The sequence below is a fragment of the Dipodomys merriami genome, unplaced genomic scaffold (assembly GCF_024711535.1).
Source record: "Dipodomys merriami isolate MVZ:Mamm:240054 unplaced genomic scaffold, mDipMer1.0.p SCAF_48, whole genome shotgun sequence".
In the NCBI taxonomy this organism is placed as follows: domain Eukaryota; kingdom Metazoa; phylum Chordata; class Mammalia; order Rodentia; family Heteromyidae; genus Dipodomys; species Dipodomys merriami.
The window spans coordinates 9906495-9928510 of record NW_027206046.1 but is presented as its reverse complement, the minus strand read 5'-3'; the positions used below and the strand labels follow the sequence as shown (position 1 = coordinate 9928510).

Genomic DNA, 22016 nt, shown 5'->3' with positions numbered 1-22016 from the left:
GAGGAGGCCAATATGGCAAATCCTTTTATTTTTATTTTTATTTTTGCTAATATCAAGGGTTGAACTTATTTCTTCAGAAATGTTAGGCAAGCTCCTTAAATTGAGCCACATCCCAAACCTTCTTTTCAGCTAAGTTTTCAATTGAGGCCTATTATTACATGAAAAAGTGTATTTCTGTTTGAACTTTTTATAGTAATGGTAAAACTCTAAATAGAAAAAGGAACACAACTTGATTTTTAAAAAACATTTTAACCTATCTGTGAGGGTTAGTGGAATATTAACATTGTGTAGCAATTTTCCAAGTTACAAAAAAAATTTTAGTTCAATGAAATTTAATGGCAAACTCTCTGGTGTCTCACGCCTATAATCCTAGCTACTGAGGAGGCTGAGATCTGAGGATCTTGGTTCAAAATCAGCCCAAACAGACAAATTCAAGACATGCTTATCTCCAGTGAATTAGCAAACAGCCAGAAATAGAATGTAGCTTGAGTCATTAAGTGCCAGCTTTGAGCAAAAAAAAAGGCAAAGTGAGAGCATCAGACCTGGAGGTCAAGCCCCACTACCAACAAACAAACAAATGAAGTGAACTCAGAAGAGGGAGATATATTGGATATTTGAGTTCTCACTTGAGCTCCTTATTCTATAATGCTCATGTTTGGCCTTGCTCCTTTGCTCTGTTGTGACAAGTATAGGAGAAATTTTTCAGGCTCTAGGACTGCTTGTATGTGATTCCCACATTTGCAAGTGTATAGCATTGTCTTTTTTCTTTTTCTTTTTTTTTGGGGGGGGAGGGCTGGTCCTGGGGCTTGAACTCTGGGCCTGGACACAGCTTTTGTGCTCAAGGCCTGCACTCTACCTCTTGAGCTACAGCTCCACCTCTGGCATTTTTTTTTAGTACTTTTTAATGGAGATAAGAGCTTCCTGGGCTTTTCTACCTGGGCTGGCTTCAAACCGAGACCCTCAGATCTCAGACTCCTGAGTAGCTAGGATTACAGATGCCACTGGCACCTGGTTTATAGCTTGGTCTTGAATGCACTTTGAGGCCTTGAATTAAGTTCTATGAGAAGAAAGGAAACAAAAGAAATCCTTATTGATAGAAAATATACCACTCAATTATGTACTACTTGGCAGCATATGAAATCCCTCATTCAATTGTCGGTGTTTCTTTACATCGGTGTGAAAGTTGTATTATTTAAGAGTCAAAACACTTCCAAACACTTGAAGGCCGCTAGTTAGTGTGATTGATGTGCCATGTAGTGGAAGAGTATTTATTAATGTAAACGTTATGTCATTAATAATACTGCTCACAGAAGGGCAAAGGCAAAAATCGCTTGGAAATTGCAGCAGAATATTTAAGCAAATGATACTGGTAAAATGTTCTTGAAACCATTCATCTGTCTCTCTGCCTAGTTACTTGTTGTTTTGGATGGGAGAGTTATAAGCATGAGTTGGTGTGAAGAGAGGAATAAGAGGATGGAGGAAAACAAGAAGTTACTATAATGGTGTGAAGGGAAAAATAGGTTCCTTACTCTTCCCTTTCCAAGCCTGCAGCTTCTTAAAATGTAGGAATGCATTTATGTTCTCACCACAGTAGGTGATAAGTTGGTGAAATGAAGGCCATGTTAATGAACTTGATGACTTCTTTCTAGAGTCTTAGATCTATGCTCCTTTATGAATTAGCTGAGCACCAGACCATCTATTTCATTTTTTCCAGCCTTTATATAATACACATTGAGTGTTTTCTTCTAAAAATTATTTTATTCATTGAAATTATTACCCTTCTACACTCCTTCAGGGCTGGGCGTGGACTTTATGGTATCGACAGCATGCCTGATCTCCGCAGGAAAAAAACGTTGCCAATTGTACGAGATGTGGTAAGTCACTCCCATTTAATTCTTCCTGATTTCCTGCATTGACTTTTCCTCCATTGAAATGAAATGATGTTCTTCTCATTAACTGGCTGGCTATAAATATTGGATAGAGTAAAATACATTAGGCCACCTTCTACCAAGTTTTATTTTTATTGTTCTTTAAAATATATTTGATGAGAGAAATGATGAAGAAAAAGGCTGGACTCATTAAAAAGTATTTTGAGGGGTTTGAACTCAGGGGCTTCTAGTTGGCTGACTCTACCATTTGAGCTATGCCTTCAGCCTTAGCTTTTTTGTCTGATTAATTGAAGATGGAATCCCATGGACTTTTCTGCTTGGGTAGCTTTTAGCTTCAATCCTCTATTTCTCAGCCTTCTGCATAGCTAGATGTACAAACAGGCATTAGCCACAAGCACCCAACTTACAAAACTATTATCCATTATTCAAAATGTTGTGACAGGCTGGCCATGGTGACACATACCTAAAATCACAGCACATAGGAGGTTGAGGCAAGAGAATGATGAGTTTTTGAGACCCTGTCTCAAAAAAAAAGTTCTACATATTTCTATGGGCATGTAATAGCCTCAATAGTTTTTAGGACATGGAAAAATATATTTTACCCCCCAAAACTGATCATGTTTTTCTATTAGCAACAATGTGCCTGTCTTTTATACCAGTCATTTTAAATTTTGCTAAGAAAACTTTCATTTTAAGGCTCTCTCTTTGATTTTAAGTAAGATCTTGCCTATTTTTCTGTACCCCTTACCTTTATGTAAGTTTATCTGATCTGGGGAGAGAAGGGGTGGCACAGAAACAGTGGGACAAAGGGTGAACCAATTCAGCAGTGATTCTCACTAGAGTGTATGTTGGAAATGAACTATACATCTTGGGGGGTAGGGGACTGAGAGGGGATGACACTGCTCAAAAAGAAATGTACTGGTTACCTGACTTGGGTACTGTAACCCCCCTGTACATCACTTTTACAATAAAATAAAATAAATAAATTTTTAAAAGATCTTGCCTAGGCAGATCCTACTCTGGGAATCATGACATGCCAGTATAATTAGCTCAGATTCCTGTCTTTATCATTTGGATGTTAAAGTGTTAGACTAATTTAACATTGTAACTTACATGCTCTTCCCACCTTTCATATGTTTAATTATTTAAACTTTGTTTGCTTTCAATGCTGCAATCTTCAGGCAATGGTAAGTGCTTTCTAAGTTATTTGATTATCATTTGGCAATCTTCTCTCAAACATCCACTGCCTTTACTAATGAGATAAAAGAGGGCAAGATGATAGAATGGAGGCAAACAAGAATAAGAAGCTTATTTTCTCCAGGAATTTAACATCTAGTTCAATTTTGGAAAGCTAAACTATGTATAAACTAAGTTCAAACAGAAATGGGAGGCAAACATAATTTAGAGACTACTTCTCATTAGTGATTAAAGATATTGATACTGGTGTATATTTAATTACTAAAGAGAAAAGGCCATCAGCATTAACAAGTATTTTTTGGATTAGTACTGGAATGTGAACTCAGGGGCTCTGCTTTGGCTGGTGCTCTACCACTTGAGCCATGCCTGAAGTCTGGCTTTTTCCTGGTTAATTGGAGAGGGAATCTTGTGAATTTATCTGCCTACCTATTTTTCAACTTCAATCTTCCATATCACAGCCTCCTGCATACCTAGATTTATAGGCATGAACCACCAGCACCCAGCTTATGCATTATCTATTTTAATAAGCCTTCTGAAAGCAAACACCAGAAGGATAGAAAGGGGTGGAAAGTGACTTCCTTATTTAAGTATGTGCAAAATTCTATCTGCATGTATGACTTCTTAACTCCAAGGAGATATAACCTTGTTTGGCTTCCGTTTCATTACCCATAAAGTGTAGGAGTTGTGATTGTTAATCAGAGGGAACTTCTACAGCTTTAAGAATTCTAAGAGTTCGCATTATGTATACCTGACTGAGACTGTCAGTTCCCCTTTTCCTAACACATCGCCAATGTTATTTTCTCATTTCTACATTTTTCTAAGCAATGCATACCTCACAACCTTTCTGTGTACTAATAAATTGTAATATTGTTTATTTCAGACCTTGGCTGCCCGGAAATCTGGTCTTTCCCTGGCTATGGTGATTCGGACATCACTAAACAATGAGGAACTGGTAGGTAAAGTGCCAATGACTGTGGGTGCGTTGATTGGAGTTACAGGAGCTTGAGCTACCTGTGTATAATGTTTATTCCAATGCTTCAGGAGTAACTGGGGTTTGAGGAGAGCCTGGCCCAAGTAAAACCTCCATAGAGCCTCAGTTCACTATCCTACCACTTATCCTCCAAGCTTCCAGTGTGCATACGTTTTCCATTCCAATATAGTCTGCCTGCTATTCTACCCCTAAAAAACCCAGATAGATTGTTTCTAACACATTTATAAGATGATTTCTTTGTTGCTTTGTATGTCCCTCCTCCACGGTATAACCCCTGCTTTCACTGTATTTGATATTGGTATAATTTGTGGAGGGGAAGGAAAAAACAAATTGTTTAAATAGAGATACAGGTGGACCCATTGCAACAATGAGATGTGCAAGTCGTTATGTCGAAAATGAACTTTACAACTTTGGTGGGGGGGGGGAGGAGGATTGAGTAGGGGTGCGGGGAAAGGATGGGAAGGGATGGGAAGGGGAAACAAAGGAGGAGGCTACAATGCTTGATAAGAAATGTACTCATTATCTTGCCCATGTAATTGTAACCCCTCTGTACAGTATTTTCACGATAAAAAAAAAGATAAATATTTTATATCTAAGGTTCAAGTTTTACCACTTCCTCTTCCATCTTCCTCTTCTGGTTGAGTGATTAGTTTCATCCTCAGGGCTTTTGAGGCATTTGATCATGTAGCATTAGCATTGTGCTCCTTAGTGTAGCGTGGTTAAGGAAAGAAGGCTGCTCGTTATGAATTCTGTTCGTACCACTCAAACTGCTAGATCCTGTGTATTATGTAAATTTCCTGAGTCTGGATTCTGTCATCTAGAAAGTGAAGATCTAACAAAACTGAAAAGATATAAGAAACCACACAGCCCAGGGCACAATAAACAATATTTAGGTGACCTTGCTCTTGTGTTATTGAGATGAATATGAGCGCTTTGTGTAAATCCTTCCTGTTGGAATCTCATATCTTTGGGGCAACTTGGTCATTGCTCTGGTTTAAGTGCTTTCATCACCATTACTTAGTGCACCATCAGCATAACATAGATGCTTGTAAATTTGTGTTGAATGAAAGAACCAGCCTGATGGGAAGATGTAAAACATCAGTCCTGGATGTAACTCCCAGAAATTCTGGCTTCACTGGCTTCAGGGACATGAGTGGGAAAGGGATGTTGGAGAACTCCAGGTATCTATGCTAAAGATATTGTGCTGTGGCTGTTGTCCTGCATAGTTGGCTGAAGATTTGCTAAGAAAATCTTATCTGTGTCCGCTCTTGTGGGAACTTACATGTCCTGGCTCTCCCAGATTTGGCAACTTTGTCATCCTTATAGAATAAAAATTGTGTGGGTATTGCATATCATTAATTCATTCACTCATCCATTTATTTGTTTGTTTGCTGGCACCATGATTGGAACTCAAGGCCTCAAGCTTGCTCAACTGGTTCTCTACCGCTTGAGGCATGCTTCCAGCCTGACCTTTTACTAGTTATTTTGAAGGTGGACTCTCCCAGACTTTTCTGCCTGGGCTGGCTCTGAAGCTTGATCTTCTGGATCTCAGCCTCTGAAATATGTAGAGTTACAGATGGGAGTCACCAGCTCCAGGCAATTAATGCAGTTCTTATTTTACCTTTCTGCACACGTGGCATGTAATGGTAAAGATTTCCCTCACTATTTCTCATTCTCTTCTTTCTATATTATCTTCCATCCAAAAGTCAAACTTTCCTATCAGCATTTCACCTACCAGAAAACATACCAATACATTCAGAAGTGTGAAAAGATGGAGAGTCCCCACATAGACATTGAGCATGTCTACTTTGAATATCTAGTGACCTCAGCAAGTTTGTGCACTGTTGTTTTATAGGATTAAGAAAATGGACTGGTTTCCTATAGTCATATTCTTACCTGTTAAGAGTTACGATGTCATGTGATAGTTGGGAGGTACTTGAGATACAAGATGGTGTTGACAACAATACATTAGGAGGCTCCCATCCTATTTGCTGAATCTTGACAAGTCTAGTCTTTTTCTTTTAAGGAAATAAACCACATTGAAGAATGTTACTGATAAACTCCTGTTCTTTTTCTTTCAATATGACAAGTGATCTGAACTGTGCATACTCATTTTCTATACAAAGTTAACAGAAAAGCCATAGACATAGAACAGTCATAGTGGAATTTTACTACATTTTCCGAATCCTTTAACCGGGAAATGAATCCTTACTTTCTGGGTAAATTAGCTATCAATCTGCTGTTCACAAACTTAAACACATCACTGTACTTTTATTTTGGTCTTAGAAGACCCAGTACATGGATTTCTCTATGGGTATTGGGCGAATGAATAGAGCACATTAACTCCTCAAATTTACAAAGCCTGTTTCCCTGGAGCCCATGTCTCAAAAAGTAAATGAAATATGACTTCTGTACAACAGGCGAGTTAAATGTCACTCTTGACAAGCTGTCATGCTCAGTCATTACATGGGCGACTAACATAAATGCTGACGTGAACAATTTCCACACTTGGTTGTGATGGCCTTGCTAGCTCCCCTGTATGTAGAAGCATGAAATGTTTGCCTTTTCCATGAGGAAAGATGAGGAGGCCACGTGGGAAATGATAGCACTTCAGTTTTAATTAAGGAAATACCATACACACATAATTACAAAACTAAAACAGTCATCTCTTCCAAAGAAGGAAAGGAAAGGAAGAACTGAAGGTAGATATCAGCTAGAACTGACTTCATGGACAGAAATGCCACCATATCTCCTGTGCAGTTGATGTTAGGACCCTTGCCAGAGAATGTCAACATGGAAACCAATAAGAAGAATGCTTGATTTGAAGATGATGTCTTAAAAAAGAAAAAACACCAAAAACCAAAAAGAACAGAACACACATAAGTGCTATTGCTTGTAATTCTGTGTTCAAAAGCAGTTTTTAGCTTTAGGTATGTGTTGGTCCAGTTCTACAATTTACTAACTGTGAGATTTTGGGCAACTTGCAGACCCTTTCTTGGTCTTGATTTTTCTCACTTGTTACTGCTTATGTAACTTTTATATCAACGTTTATAAATAATAATGGCCTGTGGTTTGTTGTAGTCTTGAACCATTATGGCATTGGTACTTTATAAAATAACTTGGGAGCTTTCCTTTCTTGAGTAACTCTAGCATAGTTTGCACAAGTAAATTGCTTGACCTTGAAGGACTGGTACAACTTACCTCTAAAACCCTGTGGACTTGGAATTATTTTGACAGTGGTTATTTGACTACTGAGACAAATCAACTTATTTAACATAATGACTTTAAATATTTGTTCTTGGCTTAATTTTTATTGTGTATTTTTTTCTATTTGTTCCAGAAAGTTGTCTATTCCTTTTTCTATCATCCCTCTCTTCTCTTCCCTTCCCTCCCTCCCTCTCTTCCTTCCTTCCTTTCTTCTTTCCTTCCTTTTGTCCTTCCTTCCTTCCTTCCCTCCTTCCTTCTTTCTTTCCTTCCCTCTGGTAGTGATGGAGATTGAACTCAAAGGCTCTCTTTCTCTTTCTGTCTCTATATTACTTGAGATAATTCGAGGGATTCATTAAATGAGAGCTTTACCACTGAGCCATACTCCTCAGCCTCTTTTTTTCTAAATTTTTGAATTCTGCCTGTTGGCTTATGATTTATAAAATTTGTGTCATTTTAATCACATCATAATTTGTTTATAAACAAATTTGGTTACAGGTTACAATTTCTTTCTCCTGTAGAATCAGTGTTATAAAAAAATGTCTGTCTGCCTTATTGACTCTAGATTGTTTTTTCACTTTTCATCTCATTTACTTCTGACCTGTCTCCTTTAGACTCATTTCGTTCTTTCCTTGCATCCACCTTGACAGTGACCTTACAACTTAGAGAACTGAATCTATTATGCTTATTTTTTAATTGATCTCATTAACTTCACACAAAAGAATATTTACAACATAAAGGAAGTGAACAAATAGTAATGGTACAGCCATGTGCCAATTTTTTTATTCCTGATAAGCATATGATTAATAAGTTACTTTTGTCATTAACTATTTGTAATTCCACTATTTCCCATGGCTCCATCATGGCTTGCCCTTACAGCAAAGGCTCATATACTGCCTTTAAGAAGGATAATTATTATCCATTTTAGTATATTTTAGTCTTTTTTCCTACTGTTTCATAGCCACTGCCAGACTTGTAAAAATTTAATCTCTACCAAAGAGCTAAAAATTAGACTTTACACATTAAAATTCCTAAAGTTTCCCTCAATAGAGGAATTCACATAATTTTTGGTTTCTTACGTATAACATATTTCATACCACTTCTATTATGCTTTTTCATATATACATAATGCATGCATACATATACCTTTTTCATTGAAAATCTGAACTGGAGGCTAATAAATGAAAAATCTATATAAATTTGCTTCCAGGACATAGTCTGTGTCATAAAAGATGAGTATGTGCTGGATTGTACTTCCCTTTATTCAATGGCTCATTCAGTTTATCATTAATGTTCTATTTTCCTCATCTGTGGACTCCCCACACAAACTACTTAGGCAAATGCAAATGATAATTAGTACTAGTTATAAAATAATGCAAACCAGAACCAAAGTCTTTCATTGAGCAGCATATAACTTCTATCTTCTGTTTGTACATTTTATTACCAAAATTTTACCTGAGCAATTTTTAGCTTGTATAGTCAGTCTTAGGTGATGATTATTCTGATGAGTAAATTGGCACTGAAATTATGTCTGTTTTTATCCTCAGAAACTTATTCCAGCATTGTTCTGTTCTCACATTTAAAATAAATTTCCAAGGTTGCGTTGTCTCTAAGGCTTGACTACAAATATCTCTGATACTTTTGTTCAGAAATGGAAAAATATTTGCCTACAGGACAGAAAAACCTATTTCATTACTAAAATGTGTGCAACAAATACATGAAACAAATGGTTTCCAACCAAGATTATTTTTTGTCTTCATATTAAAGAATGTGATTTTTTGAAGTATAGGAATTGGGGGACTTATACAGTGTCACAAGGAAAATTCAAAGGAAAAAGGTGAAAGTAAACTCCACTATTTTGGTTACAGGTTAACATGGTAGAGAAAAGGAGAGAAAGAAGAAAGCCAGTGGAGGTTGACAAGCTTTGTTCCAGATGGACTCACTAACAATTGGAAGTTCAGAGTACTGATGGCCTGAAAACACTAGTCCTTGTTTTTGGCAGGAAGCTTAATTGCTTTATTTTTCAGACTCTAGTTTCTGCAAGTAGTTGCCATAGAATTGGCAATGTACTTCCTCCTACTGGCCTAATTCTTCACAAAATAATATATGAACACAATTTAAGTTTATTTTGGGGAACAGATTTTGGTTTTGTGTCGGTCCTCTGGCTTGAACTCAGGGCCTGGTCACTATCCCAGAGCTTTTGTGCTTGAAGCTAGTGCTCTACCACTTGACCCACAACTCCATGTCCCAACTTTTTAGTGGATAATTGGGGAAATAAGAGTCTCATGGACTTTCCTGCCCAGGCTGGCTTCAAATCATGTTCTTCAGATCTCAGCCTCCTGAGTAGGATAGCTGGCATGAGCCACCAATGTGTGGCTTGAATGTTTTAAGTCAGAAGCCAGGTTAGCCTCTCAGTGTTGAGATAGCAGTAAAAATGTTGAACATCCTAGTCTTTATAGGATTTGGGATGTAGCAGGGAACATAGGTATCAATAAGTAGTTAGTATCATATATTAACTTATTATTTAACTTAGAATGATAGATTGCTATGAATGAATCTGTATAGCAGTAGAGCCCCATCTAGTCTGGGATATTAGGGAACATTTGTGTGTGTGTTCAAATAATTGAGTTGGGCCCCAGAACACTGAGTAAAGAATAAATAAGCAGCAGCATTGTCATTAGTGGCACTACTTGTATCAGTAATCAAGGGGATCTCTCAAAATGGCATTTTGGGGGAGAAGTGATGAAATGAATTGTTTGATATTGGAATTCTCCAACTCCTCTGCCTTGACTTGCCCTGGTACCCTCTCTCCATCTTGCAGAAAATGCATGTCTTCAAGAAGACCTTACAAGCCTTGATCTACCCCATCTCTTCCACTACCCCACACAATTTTGAGGTCTGGACAGCTACGACACCCACCTACTGCTACGAGTGTGAAGGGCTCCTGTGGGGCATTGCACGGCAAGGCATGAAGTGTTTGGAGTGTGGAGTCAAGTGCCATGAAAAGTGCCAGGACCTCCTCAATGCTGACTGTTTGCAGAGTGAGTACTCGGGCTGCCGAAGTGGTAGGCAGACCCTTCCTTACCCCATGTGTCTCCAGGCTAGATCTCTCTCTCTCTCTAGATGTCTCCTTGCTCCCATGACTTACACAAAAGATACACATACCGCCTACTGATACATAGAGTGGATGCAATCCTGGAGTGCTGATCTAGCCTGCATTGGCAGGCAGCCTCAAAGTGAGCCCTTGGACCAGGATTGTACATTTGTCTCAAGTATAAAACTTCAAAGAAGACTCCTTTTCCAGTTTCTCAGAAATACTTGAAGATAATTATCTAGTCTGCTTTGGATTACTGGAACTCTCATCTCCCCCTAATTCTTTTCTGAAATCAGTGCATTCTCTCAAGATACATGGTGGGGGGAGAGGAGAGTGAGGAAAAGGAAAAGAGGTTGTCTACATGTGATCTAATGAATGGCCATGCAAAAGTATGTAAAGTTCCTTCTGATTGGTTGGAATTTGGTGTTTCAGCCTCATTAGGTTCTGGGTTTGTGACTTGCACAGTTTGAGTCAAAGAGAATCAGCCCAGGTGATTGTAAGATCCCTCACACCTTTACAGTGCTTTCTTGAGATTCAGAGGAGCATGGAAATATCCAGTAAGTTTCCCAAACAGCCTCACCTGCCTCATCTCAGTTCTTCCCCAGCTTTTTTACCTGGTAGTGGCCCTGGTACTTGATTGCCTTCCTCTCCCATAGGTTAGTAGGTAGGAATGGAAAATACCAAAGGGAAGCAGGGAAAAGAGAACTGACTTGCCTTCCCCTTCATCAGTGGCATCAGACAACATCCTGCTCTTGCAGTTAGCTCGCTAGTGACCTGTATTTAAAAGTTATTCTATTTAAGGGGAAAATGGTGGAGGAGGAATTGAATCATGGAAAGTGAAAGAGCACATTGTGCCCCTGAATGATGTAAATCTAATCTGTAAGAACCTAACCATTGAGCCATCACTACAATTGTAAACTAGGATGAAGCAAAAACAAACGTGTTTGTTGGGATGAGGATTGTATTCCAAGTGAGACAGGTGAAAGAGAGATCACACACAAAATATTTTCCTAGATTATCTTTGCAAGATAGAAAAGAGATAACTACAGAAACTTGCCGGGTGCTGGTGGCTCATGCTTGTAATCCTAGCTACTCAGTAGGCTGAGATCTGAGGATCAAGGTTCAAAGTCATCCCAGGCAAGAAACTTCCTGAGACTCTTATCTGTAATAAACCACTCAGAAAACTGGAAGTGCACAGTGGCTCAAGTGGTAGAGCACTAGCCTTAAGCTGAAGAGCTGACAGTGTTCAGGCCAAGTTTAAGCCCCACGACCAACAAAAAACAAACTATAGAAACTGGAGCAATCTTCAGAAAAACATTACACCTAAGTAACCTATTTTTTTTTCCTTCAAGGAAGAATCCCAGAGTGCCACAAAATAAACATTTGCTTTATGTTATAATATGAAACTGCAGAGTTCACACACCTCCATGAAGCCAGAGTTTTCACTAAGAATTCAGCAAAAAAGATCTTGTGAGATGCGCTTATGTTTTCTCACTGGTCTTGTCAAGCTTGTGTGCCCTACCTAATAGAAGCACTTGCAGACTCCAACATTAATAAAAACCTGGCTCACCTATTCTTGTTTGCAAATTGCATATTGATCCTGTTTTCTTTGTTGCATTACCACATTTTGCACACAGGCTCCTTTAAGACAGTTAAATTAATATGTATATTGGGCACCTACTGTAGCTAGGAGCGTTGCTTTTGTCTTTCAGCCTTCAAAGTTTGCAAAAACAACAAGGAATTTTTTTCTGCATTGAACATTTTATTCCAAAACATGACTCAGATGAACACCTATCTTAGAAACAGTGATATTCTACTCCTTCAACAGTAATTATACAAGATATGTCCATGTGATAAGAGCTCAGGAAGCTTAGAAGTAGTATTCCGGTCTACACATGGTGGTGTATACCTGTACTCTCAGTATTTGCGGTAATAAGGCAGACAGATTGCAAATGCAAGGCTGTATGGGTTGAACAATGAAAGAAGGCACAAGAACTATAATTTTTAAATGCCTGTATTCTATAGTGTTTTGAAGAACATCTTTCCATTCAAACAAGAGGAGCTGTGAGGTTAGTGGATTAGAGAACACAATGTACTGATTTTTCTGAGTTCTAAGGTTCACATGTCTTGAGCAGAAGAATCTAGAGACTGTTAAAACCCAGCTCTCTGAACACCCAGCCTGGTGTTCTTTCCTAACTTACTAGTGAATATCTAAAGTGGGTCCTAGTTTCTGCTGTTACACTTTCTTCTTTGGTACCGCTGTCATTTTAGCCATTCTGTGTTCCCCAGACATGGACTTCCCAGTGTCTTCCATTATGACTCCATACAACCTGCCACCCTCCACACTAACCTAGAAATGTACCCTCAACACCACAGTCCCTTGTCTCCACATGTAAAAGTCCACTTTTCAGAATCATTAGAAGAAAAAAGAACTGATTAATGAAGGAATCTAGTTAAAAATGGATACAGAGGTCAGCTCCCTAACCTGAAAGAATAGACTCATAAATGAACATTTTCAGGTATTGGGAGCCAGAAGCTGAAAAAATTGTGACCATGAGGAAGAATATACCTTATATAATAGCATAGAAGTATTCCACATAACACCTTTACAAAGCATATCAGTATATATTTTTTCTATAGCCTTAGCTACATTTTCCTTTTCATATAAAAAGACATTTCTTGTTTCTTTATTTTTCAATTTGATTTTTTTTTCTTTTTTTTTTTCTTGGCCATGGGGCTTGAACTCTGGGCCATGGTTCCACCTCCAGTTTTCTGGTGGTTCATTCTCCAATAGAGAATGAGAGTCTTACAGCCTTTCCTGCCCAGGCTGGCTTTGAAATGCTATCTGCAGATCTCAATCTCCTGAGTAGCTAGGATCACAGGCATGAGCCACCAGCGTCCAGTTTAATTCCATTTTTTGAATGAGTGTACATTAACCATATGAGAGGTTTCATTGTGATATTTCCATACAGGCAAGGCAGTATGCCTGGACTTTGTTTACCTTCTTTCCTCACCACCAATTATATTCTTGTTCCTCTCCCTCCTCCCCATTTCTTCCAGCAGGGTTTGATGAGTTGCCTTATACTGTCTTCCTACATGCATGTAACATACTTTGACCCTCTTTACCCCTCAATATCCTTTCCTTTCTTTTGTGTCTTTTTTTTTTTTTTTTTTGTCAGTCATGGGGCTTGAACTCTGGGCCTGGGCGCTGTCCCTCAGCTCTTCAGCTCAAGGCAAGCGCTCTACCACTTGAGCTACAGCGCCACTTCCATCCTTTCCTTTCTTTCTCTTCTTTCTCCTTACCTTTTCCTAGACCTCACCATCCCATTAGTTACTTTAAAAATTCCTGACTTCCAATTCTGTTGCCGCTAGAATTTTTCATGACTCTTCAGACATTGTTTTCCTGATATGTGAAGAGAGTTAATAATATTTACCCACAACCTTCCAGTCAAAGGGAACCAGGAACAAAAAGGCTGTTTGCATAGTTCCTTTAATTATGTATTACTGTGAGGGAGATACTTGTGCCAGGGATAAGTGTAGGACAGTTGACCAAGATAGCATTAGAAGACAAAAGCTTGCCCTAGAGATCGTATTGTCTAGGTATGAAGACAAGTGTGTGACTTCTTGTGTTTAAAAGTCTTATCTAGCAATTAGAGTACAGTGGTGTGGGCCTGTGGTTCCAGCTACTTGGCAACAAACACTTCTCTTAAGAGACTATTTGGGTTTAGTGGCTTTCACAATGATCTTGTTTTTGTTTATGCTTAGACAAAATAGCCAATAATGTAGTACCTGCCCCTCACTTTAGCACATCCACAGTGAGCACATCCCACAGTGAGTATGTCTGAGGAAGATGTCCTACAAGATGGTTTATGCCCTACAAGGGACAGAAGAACCCAGCCAAAAGCCCCCCCCCCCATGGCCAACTTCCAATAACACTGAGAACTGGAAATGTCACCTAAGCTGCTAGATGGCCAAGGCTATAACTGCTTTAAAAAGAAATCCTGTGTTTGAAGATGGTGTGAGTCTGTTACTTGCTTCTGTTTATCTTTCGAGTAGGTTGTACACACATCTACAAACATAAATATGGTCAGAACAAAAGTATCTATCCTCCTACCCTCTCTTTTATATTTTCTTCTGGTTTCTCTTCCCTCTGTAAAGAGATTTAGAAAATTGTGCACATTTTTTATTATTCATTTGTTCCTTTTATATTTTGCAATCCTGTGAGGAGGATTAGACGTTCTCTAGAAATTGTGGATGAAATGTATCAGCCTTGAGTGTGTGCTTAAGAGAACATCTCTGATTTGGTAGTTTTAAATTTTCCACACACTCATTCTTAAAGTTTGCATGTCCTGGTAGTGGGTTGTTGGATGTGGTAGAAATGGTACAGGACAGGTTGGGGTGTTATGCTTGTTTGGGGTGGCAAGTTCCCTGACAGTGAAGTCACGTTATAGACGTTGGTAGTTCTTGGGAAGGGGCTACCTGCCCACATTCTCCCACTGTCGTGACAAAGCCACACCTACAGAAGAGGGAAATGATGCTATGTTTGGTCCTTCCTCCTCCAGTTACCCTTCACTAAACGTCAGTTCTTTGTTGTGCTCCAGAAAATGTGGAGTGTGTGGCTTTGATTTTATAAGCGGGGGCAGTTGACTTAAAGACTGGGGGAGTTGTAGGTTTGTTCCTTGCAAAGATTGAAAGTATGTTAAGAGAGGAGGGTTGAGGTTATCTTGGTTGTAAAGCAACTAATGGGAAAGAGTAGAAAATGCCAACTTCATGCCCACCCACACGATTCCATGGGAAAGAAAAACAGAAGCACGCAGAGCAAGCCAACCCACGAGACTGTACTGAGAAAGGAAAAGCAGCCATGACGACCCATTTTTATGTGAGAGAGACCTAGAAAGGAAAAGCACCATTCAAATGCCTCCACATCAGACCTTCTATATTGCTTCCCAAGGATGCTGACCCCTACATTCTCCAGACCCATTTATCTCCAATGCAGTACTGGAGTTTGAAATCAGGATCTCTCACTTGCTAGCCGTATGCTCTACCACTTAAGCCACTCCCCTAGATCATTGTATATTTAATTTTTCCTCCCCTAGATCATTGTGTATTTAATTTTTCCTCCCCTAGATCATTGTGTATTTAATTTTTCCTCTGGGCCAGCTTGGACCATGATCTTCCTACATCTACCTCCTGCTATAGCTACAATCACAGACATATCCCATCATATTGGCTTGTTAGGATAGAGTCTTACTCTCATTTGGCCTCAACTGTCCTCCTGAGTAGTTGGGAGTACAGGTATATGCCATTACTCTGACCTTTCAAACAATGTGAAGTTTTTTTTTCATATTCTTTGAATTTTAACTTCTGTTCTATTAATTTTGTCTGTACAGGGGCATCATTGACCCCTGTCTGGCTAATAACTATGGTACATGTAATATGTGGCAGGCACTGAGCTTGATACTGTTCCCAGGACTTTTCAAGGAGTTGTCTCAGTTACTGTGAAGTTTAAACTCAGATTCTTTGCTACAGTGAAACCATTTAATAGCGGTCACTCTCTTTTCCCTGTCTTTGACTATTTCTGTGATACCTATGCATGCTATCACACTTAATCCTCATCCAAGGTGGTTAAGGGAGACACCATCATTTCTCCCTTTGTTTCATAGACTCAGAAGCTAAGGCTTAGGGAACAAAAGTAACTACTCTCAGTCTAAATAGGATAGCATTTCCTCATCTGTTCTCAAAGGGGAATTTTCATAAATTGAGTCGATGGCTGCATAACACAAGCTTACTCCTCACAGTTCCGGAGGTGGGGGCCCAAGGTCAGAGTCTGAGCTCAGTCAGATTCTTCCACATTCAGACTGCTGTCTTCTTGTGTGTCTCACATTGTTGAATGGGCCTATGCAATAGTCATTAGTGCCCTTCTTGAGAGTTCTACTCTCATGACCTTCCCTACTTGCCAAAGACTCCACCTCCTAAATGCTGTGACCTTGTGGATAAGAATTTAGTGTATTAATTTTGAGGATTACATACAATCAGAGGATTGCAGTCAGTAGCATAAGATAAAGAGTCTCCTCCTATCCTAAAGCATCATTAACTGCTATGCTCTTTGGTCTACAAAGATGTGATTTTCTTAATGGATTTCTTCCATTTGCAGTTGGAGTTATGCCCTTGCTTTATGCTGACTCTGAAAGACATGTAATGGGTAGGTCAGCTGCATTCTGCTTTCTATGGATGGACACACAGCATTTATTTTCTAAGAATTTAAAATCTAAAACCAAGTACCACACATGTTTTGTCTTGTTGGTAGGTTTTCAATAGCTTGTCTACCATTTTTGGATTGAATGGGTTTTTGTTTATGGCAGATTTGCAGCCTTAGGGTTGTGGTTTACCAGAAGTACAAAGCTCATTAAAATAAACACAGAGCCAAATTAAATACTCAGCTATGGACATGATTTTATCTTTAGTTTCTCCAAAAAATAGTTTGGCATCTCAGATACTTGGAATGTACATTTTAATAGAGGTTGGAATTATGAGGTAGCATGAGGGACAGAATATGTAAAAGTTGGTGTGTCGTGGTGATTGTTTTGAAGGAGGTGACTGAAATTAGCCATGCTAAGAATATTTACAGCAAAGGAATATGCTAATACTACAAATCAAGTCTAGATTTTGTTTTAATTCTTCCTGTAGCAATGAGAGAATGTGACTGTTGCATCTAAGAGGTCTCTATTTTCTATGAAGAAAACACAATCATACTCATAGAAGGGAGGATAATGGAGGTTAGGTTGGTGACCCAAAAAGAATAAAAGTGTTTTGGAACAGCTATTGAGGAAAATAAGGGAAAAAATGACTGGGGACAAGGTACAGTATTAAAATTATAAGAAAAAGAGAATCAATAGATAATGTGTGTGGGAGAGAGAACAGCAAAGGAGAGAAAGGGAAATAGTGAGAAAAAGGAGAGAGAAGGGATTCCTTGACATAAAAACCACTAAAACTGTAGATTTCCATGTAACAGTTTGACATGGTGAAAATTGAGAAGTTTGGGCTAATAAGTAAAATAATGAAAGAAAAATTGGTTGTGCCTTTAAGTTGTATAGAAATGAGTTTTCTTTTTCACCAGCCTGGAATATAAAGTTGGCTTCTATTTCATAGTTTCACTGTGCTTAGTTGTACCACCTGACCTATCCATTAAATATTTAAAAAGTAACAACAATGGACTTCATTTGGATAACGTACTACACTTTACAAAGCATTTTTCTATGCATTATCTCTTTTGATCTCATTTATTGTTACTCCTCAGTAGTGATATTCCTGTAGTTCAATGAATATAATAGACTACTTCACATTTGGAAGAAGGACTTATATAAAAACGAACTTGAAGTTCTCTCTGATTGCTTTGAAATAAACAGAATAAACCTGAAGGAAAATAATAAGCCAAAGAACTAGAAATCCATGACAAATTGCAACTATTTAAGGCATGGTTTGATTAGAAAATAGGATATGTGAGTTTGATAAACAATAGGGGAATAGAAAGCACTTGTAAATTAGTGACCAAAAACATAATTATAAATTTGTGCTGAGTCTCTGAGCAAAACAAATCTGAGTTGAATCATTTTATTTTCTTCAGAATAGAAATGAATCAGGAGGAAAAAAATATGAAAGCAGCATGAATTTTCTAGAAATGATAGATAACAGGTTTAAACATAAGTCTCTACTAACATGCTGTTTTATAATCGTCAATGTGAGTTTATAGGTCCATCTGCATCCATATTTTTTCACATGTTCCAACATCAAAAAGAAAGATGATAAGGTTTAAAGTTAATTGTCAAATTTTCCTCAATTATTTTTTTCTGTTTTTCCCCCTTTGTCTGATTTGGGGAGGGGAAGAGGAGCCACAGAAATAGTGAGACAGAGTGAACTATTGCAGCCAATGACACTCACTAAGAGACTGTGTTGAAAATGAACTATACAACTTGTGGGGGAAGGATCAGGAGGAACAAAACAGGGAGACAGGAGGGAAGAGGTGACATTGTACAAGAGGAAATGTGCTTGATTTATGTAACTGTAACCCCTCTGTATATCACCTTTACAATACATTTTTAAAGGATGCAAGAGACAGTTATTAAGGTCAGAGATTTAATTCTATTAGATAAAAAAAACTCTAGACATTCAATGTTGAATTTAGTAGTTATTGCTTATTTGAGAGTTTTGAATTGGGTAACAGCTAGACTCTCAATTTAAAAATATCTAAGATGTACTTAATTCTATAGGACTCATAAACTCTTTCTTAGAATTTTTGGGGTACTACAATGATAGCGATTTAGAAATGTAAGGGAGGAGTTGTTGGCAACTATGATGCTTCTAAACTTTTGAATACCTTTAGCATGAATTTCAAAAACTCTTTTGGGTTGCCTTGAATTTTGAAGGTTAGGTCTTCTAGCTGCCATGATCCTTCACACTAAATGACTTCCAAGACTTGAGGTGAAAATGTGCATTTTTAGATAGTTACAACTAAATAGTCTAAGCAAATTTTACTGCAAAAATTATGTACACCATAGCTAGAGCATTGTTGATAAATTACATTCTTTATTAACAGTGCATAATTTACAAATATGTGGCAGTTGTAGGACATGCTTTAACAGATGAGGGGAGCTTTTAGAATGTCCTTTAAATTTTTCTTCAATAGAACTCAACCTTTCTTATATTCTTTTGACTTAAATGTGGTAATCCTCCAAGTTCAAACAAGAAGGGATAAAAAATCTACTCTTTTCTACCAGAAAAATAAATATTCATCTCTTAACAACTGCTAGTCACACCTTAATTATCATCGATATATTTCACCACTTTAAGAAACAAATGTTCCGCTTTAAAACAAATCAATTTTCTCATTAAGCTAGTGTTATCAAAGTATATATGAATTTATCAGGAGGAAAATTAATTATTGATTTTTCCTCTTTTGTGTTATCATTTATCCTTAAATGGGACTTAATATTCACAGAATTGGATTTCAAGTATCTTTTAAGGTAGAAATGATGCAATTAAATTATCTGATTTAGCCTTCTGATATTTTATGATGTATTTGGATTTCTATTTCATAAGTATATTGTAGAAAATATACAATACAACTTGGGCAATGCTTATACCCTGTAAATGAAAATTGCAATAATTATACTATGAACCCAGGTCTTCAGATTCTTCTCCCTATATCACAGATTCCTGTGTCCCTCAAATTGTTATGATTTATCAGTGTTGTTCCAGCTGACACTATCTTCTTCAAATTCACACAGAAGTTGTGAGAAACTGTATCACAGTTTACCATTGACTTGTATAATATTGGACAACCCAGTAGGGCACACCCAGCACTGAGAAGCTAAGGGGCCTCAAAGTAAAATTTGGGAAAAGTTTCATTGCTTCATTGCTGCAAACAGAATAGCCCAGAAAGTTGAGATCTATGACAAAAATAGTTTCCTAGTCTGGACACTGGTGGCTCATGCCTATAAGCCTAGCTACTCAGGAGGCTGACATCTGAGGATCTTGATTTGAAGGCAGCCCAGGCAGGAAAGTCTGAGTGACTCTTATCTCCAATTAAGCACCAAAAAGCCAGAAGTGGAACTGTGGCTCAAATAGCTGAGTTGTAACATTGAGCACAAAAGGTCAAGGACATTGCCAAGGCCCTGAGTTCAAACCCTAGGACTGGCACATACACAAAAGTGTCCTAGGAATCACAAAAGGTTTTATGCATAAAGTGAGCATATAACCTACCAACAAAGCAACCTATCATTAAAAATGTAATAAATCAGATGCTGGTAGCTCACACCTGTAATTCTGGGAGTCTGAGATCTGGAGGATCTTGACTCAAAGTTAATCAGAGAAGAAAAGTCCAAGAGACTCCACCTCCAATTAACCAACAAAATATCAGCTAGATGCATTCCTCAAGTGGTAGAGTGCAAGATGTGTGCAAGAGAAAACACTAGTATCACAAAATGGATGGGTGGATGGATGGATGGGTGGATAGATACATAATTACACAGAGATAGATAACAGATTATGGATGATAGCTGGATTGTTGGGTAGATTCAGAGATAGATAAATAGATGTAGAGAGAGACGATTGATTGGTAGATAAATGATTGATACATGCATACATATATACATAGATTATTGATTGATAGATAAATAATTGGTAGACACAGACACACACACACAGACACACACACACACAGACACACACACACAGACACACACACACACACACAGACACACACACACACACACACACACACACAATATATATATAAGAGTCTGGTCAGGCACTTTACCAGTCATCCAGCCCAGTGATTTCCTAATCTTGCTAAACAGTAAAATCACTTTTGTTGTAGATGAAATTTTGCACTGCACCTTTCAATACATAACATACAGAAGTGAATTTTTTTAAATATAAAGCAACATCAGAAACATTTATATTAAATCCCAACAAGAAAAATAATACATTGGATGGACTCAAGTATTTTAATTATTGATCTGTCATTTATACCTAATGTGTTTTCCAATTTTGCTTTGAGTTTTCAGCAAGTAAATGCACATGTCATATAATATTTGATTGTGTGTACTTTGGGGTTTTGAAAGTTTCTTTTGAAAATTCTAACCAAATATAATTATTTCTTACAGTATTGATAATTAGGAAACCTGAGATCCATGGAGGCCGATTTATTTACCAATGATAATAATATTAACAAGGACTGATTTTTTTCAGCTCAATAGAGTGATTCATTTTCTTAGTATGTTTCAAAAAAGCCACCCTTGTTCCTCAAAATTAATATAAACATTCATTCTCACATTTCTCTTTCTCCTCCTTTTATGTGCTACTAGGGTTTGAACTCAGGGCCTTGCACTCACTAGACAGATAGGCTAATACTTGAGCTACACTCCACCCCTTTATGCTTTGATTACTTTTCACTTGGAGCTGGCCTAAAACCATGACTTTCCTACCTAGACATCCTTGCTCTTACTTCCTACAGTGCTATGATCACTGATGTGCACCACCAAGCCTGGCTTTTTGTTGCTGCTGTTGTTGAAATAGAGTCTTGCAAACATTTTGTACTAACTGGGACTCAAACCACAAAATCCCCAGTCTCTACCTCCCAAGTAGCTGGGATTGTAGCTGCATATCACCACATTCGGCCTCCTTTTCCTTCTTTTGAACCAGTACAAAGTAACTGAGGGCACTGATACCACCACTGCTTTCTCCATTGTAGGAGCAGCAGAAAAAAGTTCTAAGCATGGTGCTGAAGACAAGACGCAAACCATTATCACAGCCATGAAAGAAAGAATGAAGATCAGGGAGAAAAACAGGCCAGAGGTATTTGAAGTCATTCAGGAAATGTTTCAGATTTCTAAAGAAGATTTTGTGCAGTATACAAAGGCCGCCAAGCAGAGTGTATTGGATGGGACATCTAAGTGGTCAGCAAAAATAACCATTACAGGTAAAAATAAGTCTCCCTTAACATTTTCATTCCATTTTGAGGTTTTTGTGTGGTTCTGCTAATAGTCATCATGGGTAAAAGTAAGTAGAAATTTTTTAAATCTTGCAATATTAACAAGTCTAGCTGTCGCTACAAATTTCTAAAATATATACCAGATAACTG

General features: G+C 38.0%; 1 protein-coding gene across 1 annotated transcript in view; it reads left to right on the top strand.

Annotated features, from left to right (window-relative positions):
• The window catches only part of Unc13c (unc-13 homolog C), a 281403-nt gene that overhangs the window by 84082 nt on the left and 175305 nt on the right, over positions 1 to 22016 (top strand). Inside the window, exons 4-8 of the mRNA XM_069995373.1 lie at positions 1796 to 1874; positions 3071 to 3076; positions 3967 to 4038; positions 10103 to 10322; positions 21627 to 21854. Of these exons, the coding sequence (XP_069851474.1) occupies positions 1796 to 1874; positions 3071 to 3076; positions 3967 to 4038; positions 10103 to 10322; positions 21627 to 21854 (605 nt within the window). The remainder of the gene's footprint in view (positions 1 to 1795; positions 1875 to 3070; positions 3077 to 3966; positions 4039 to 10102; positions 10323 to 21626; positions 21855 to 22016) is intronic.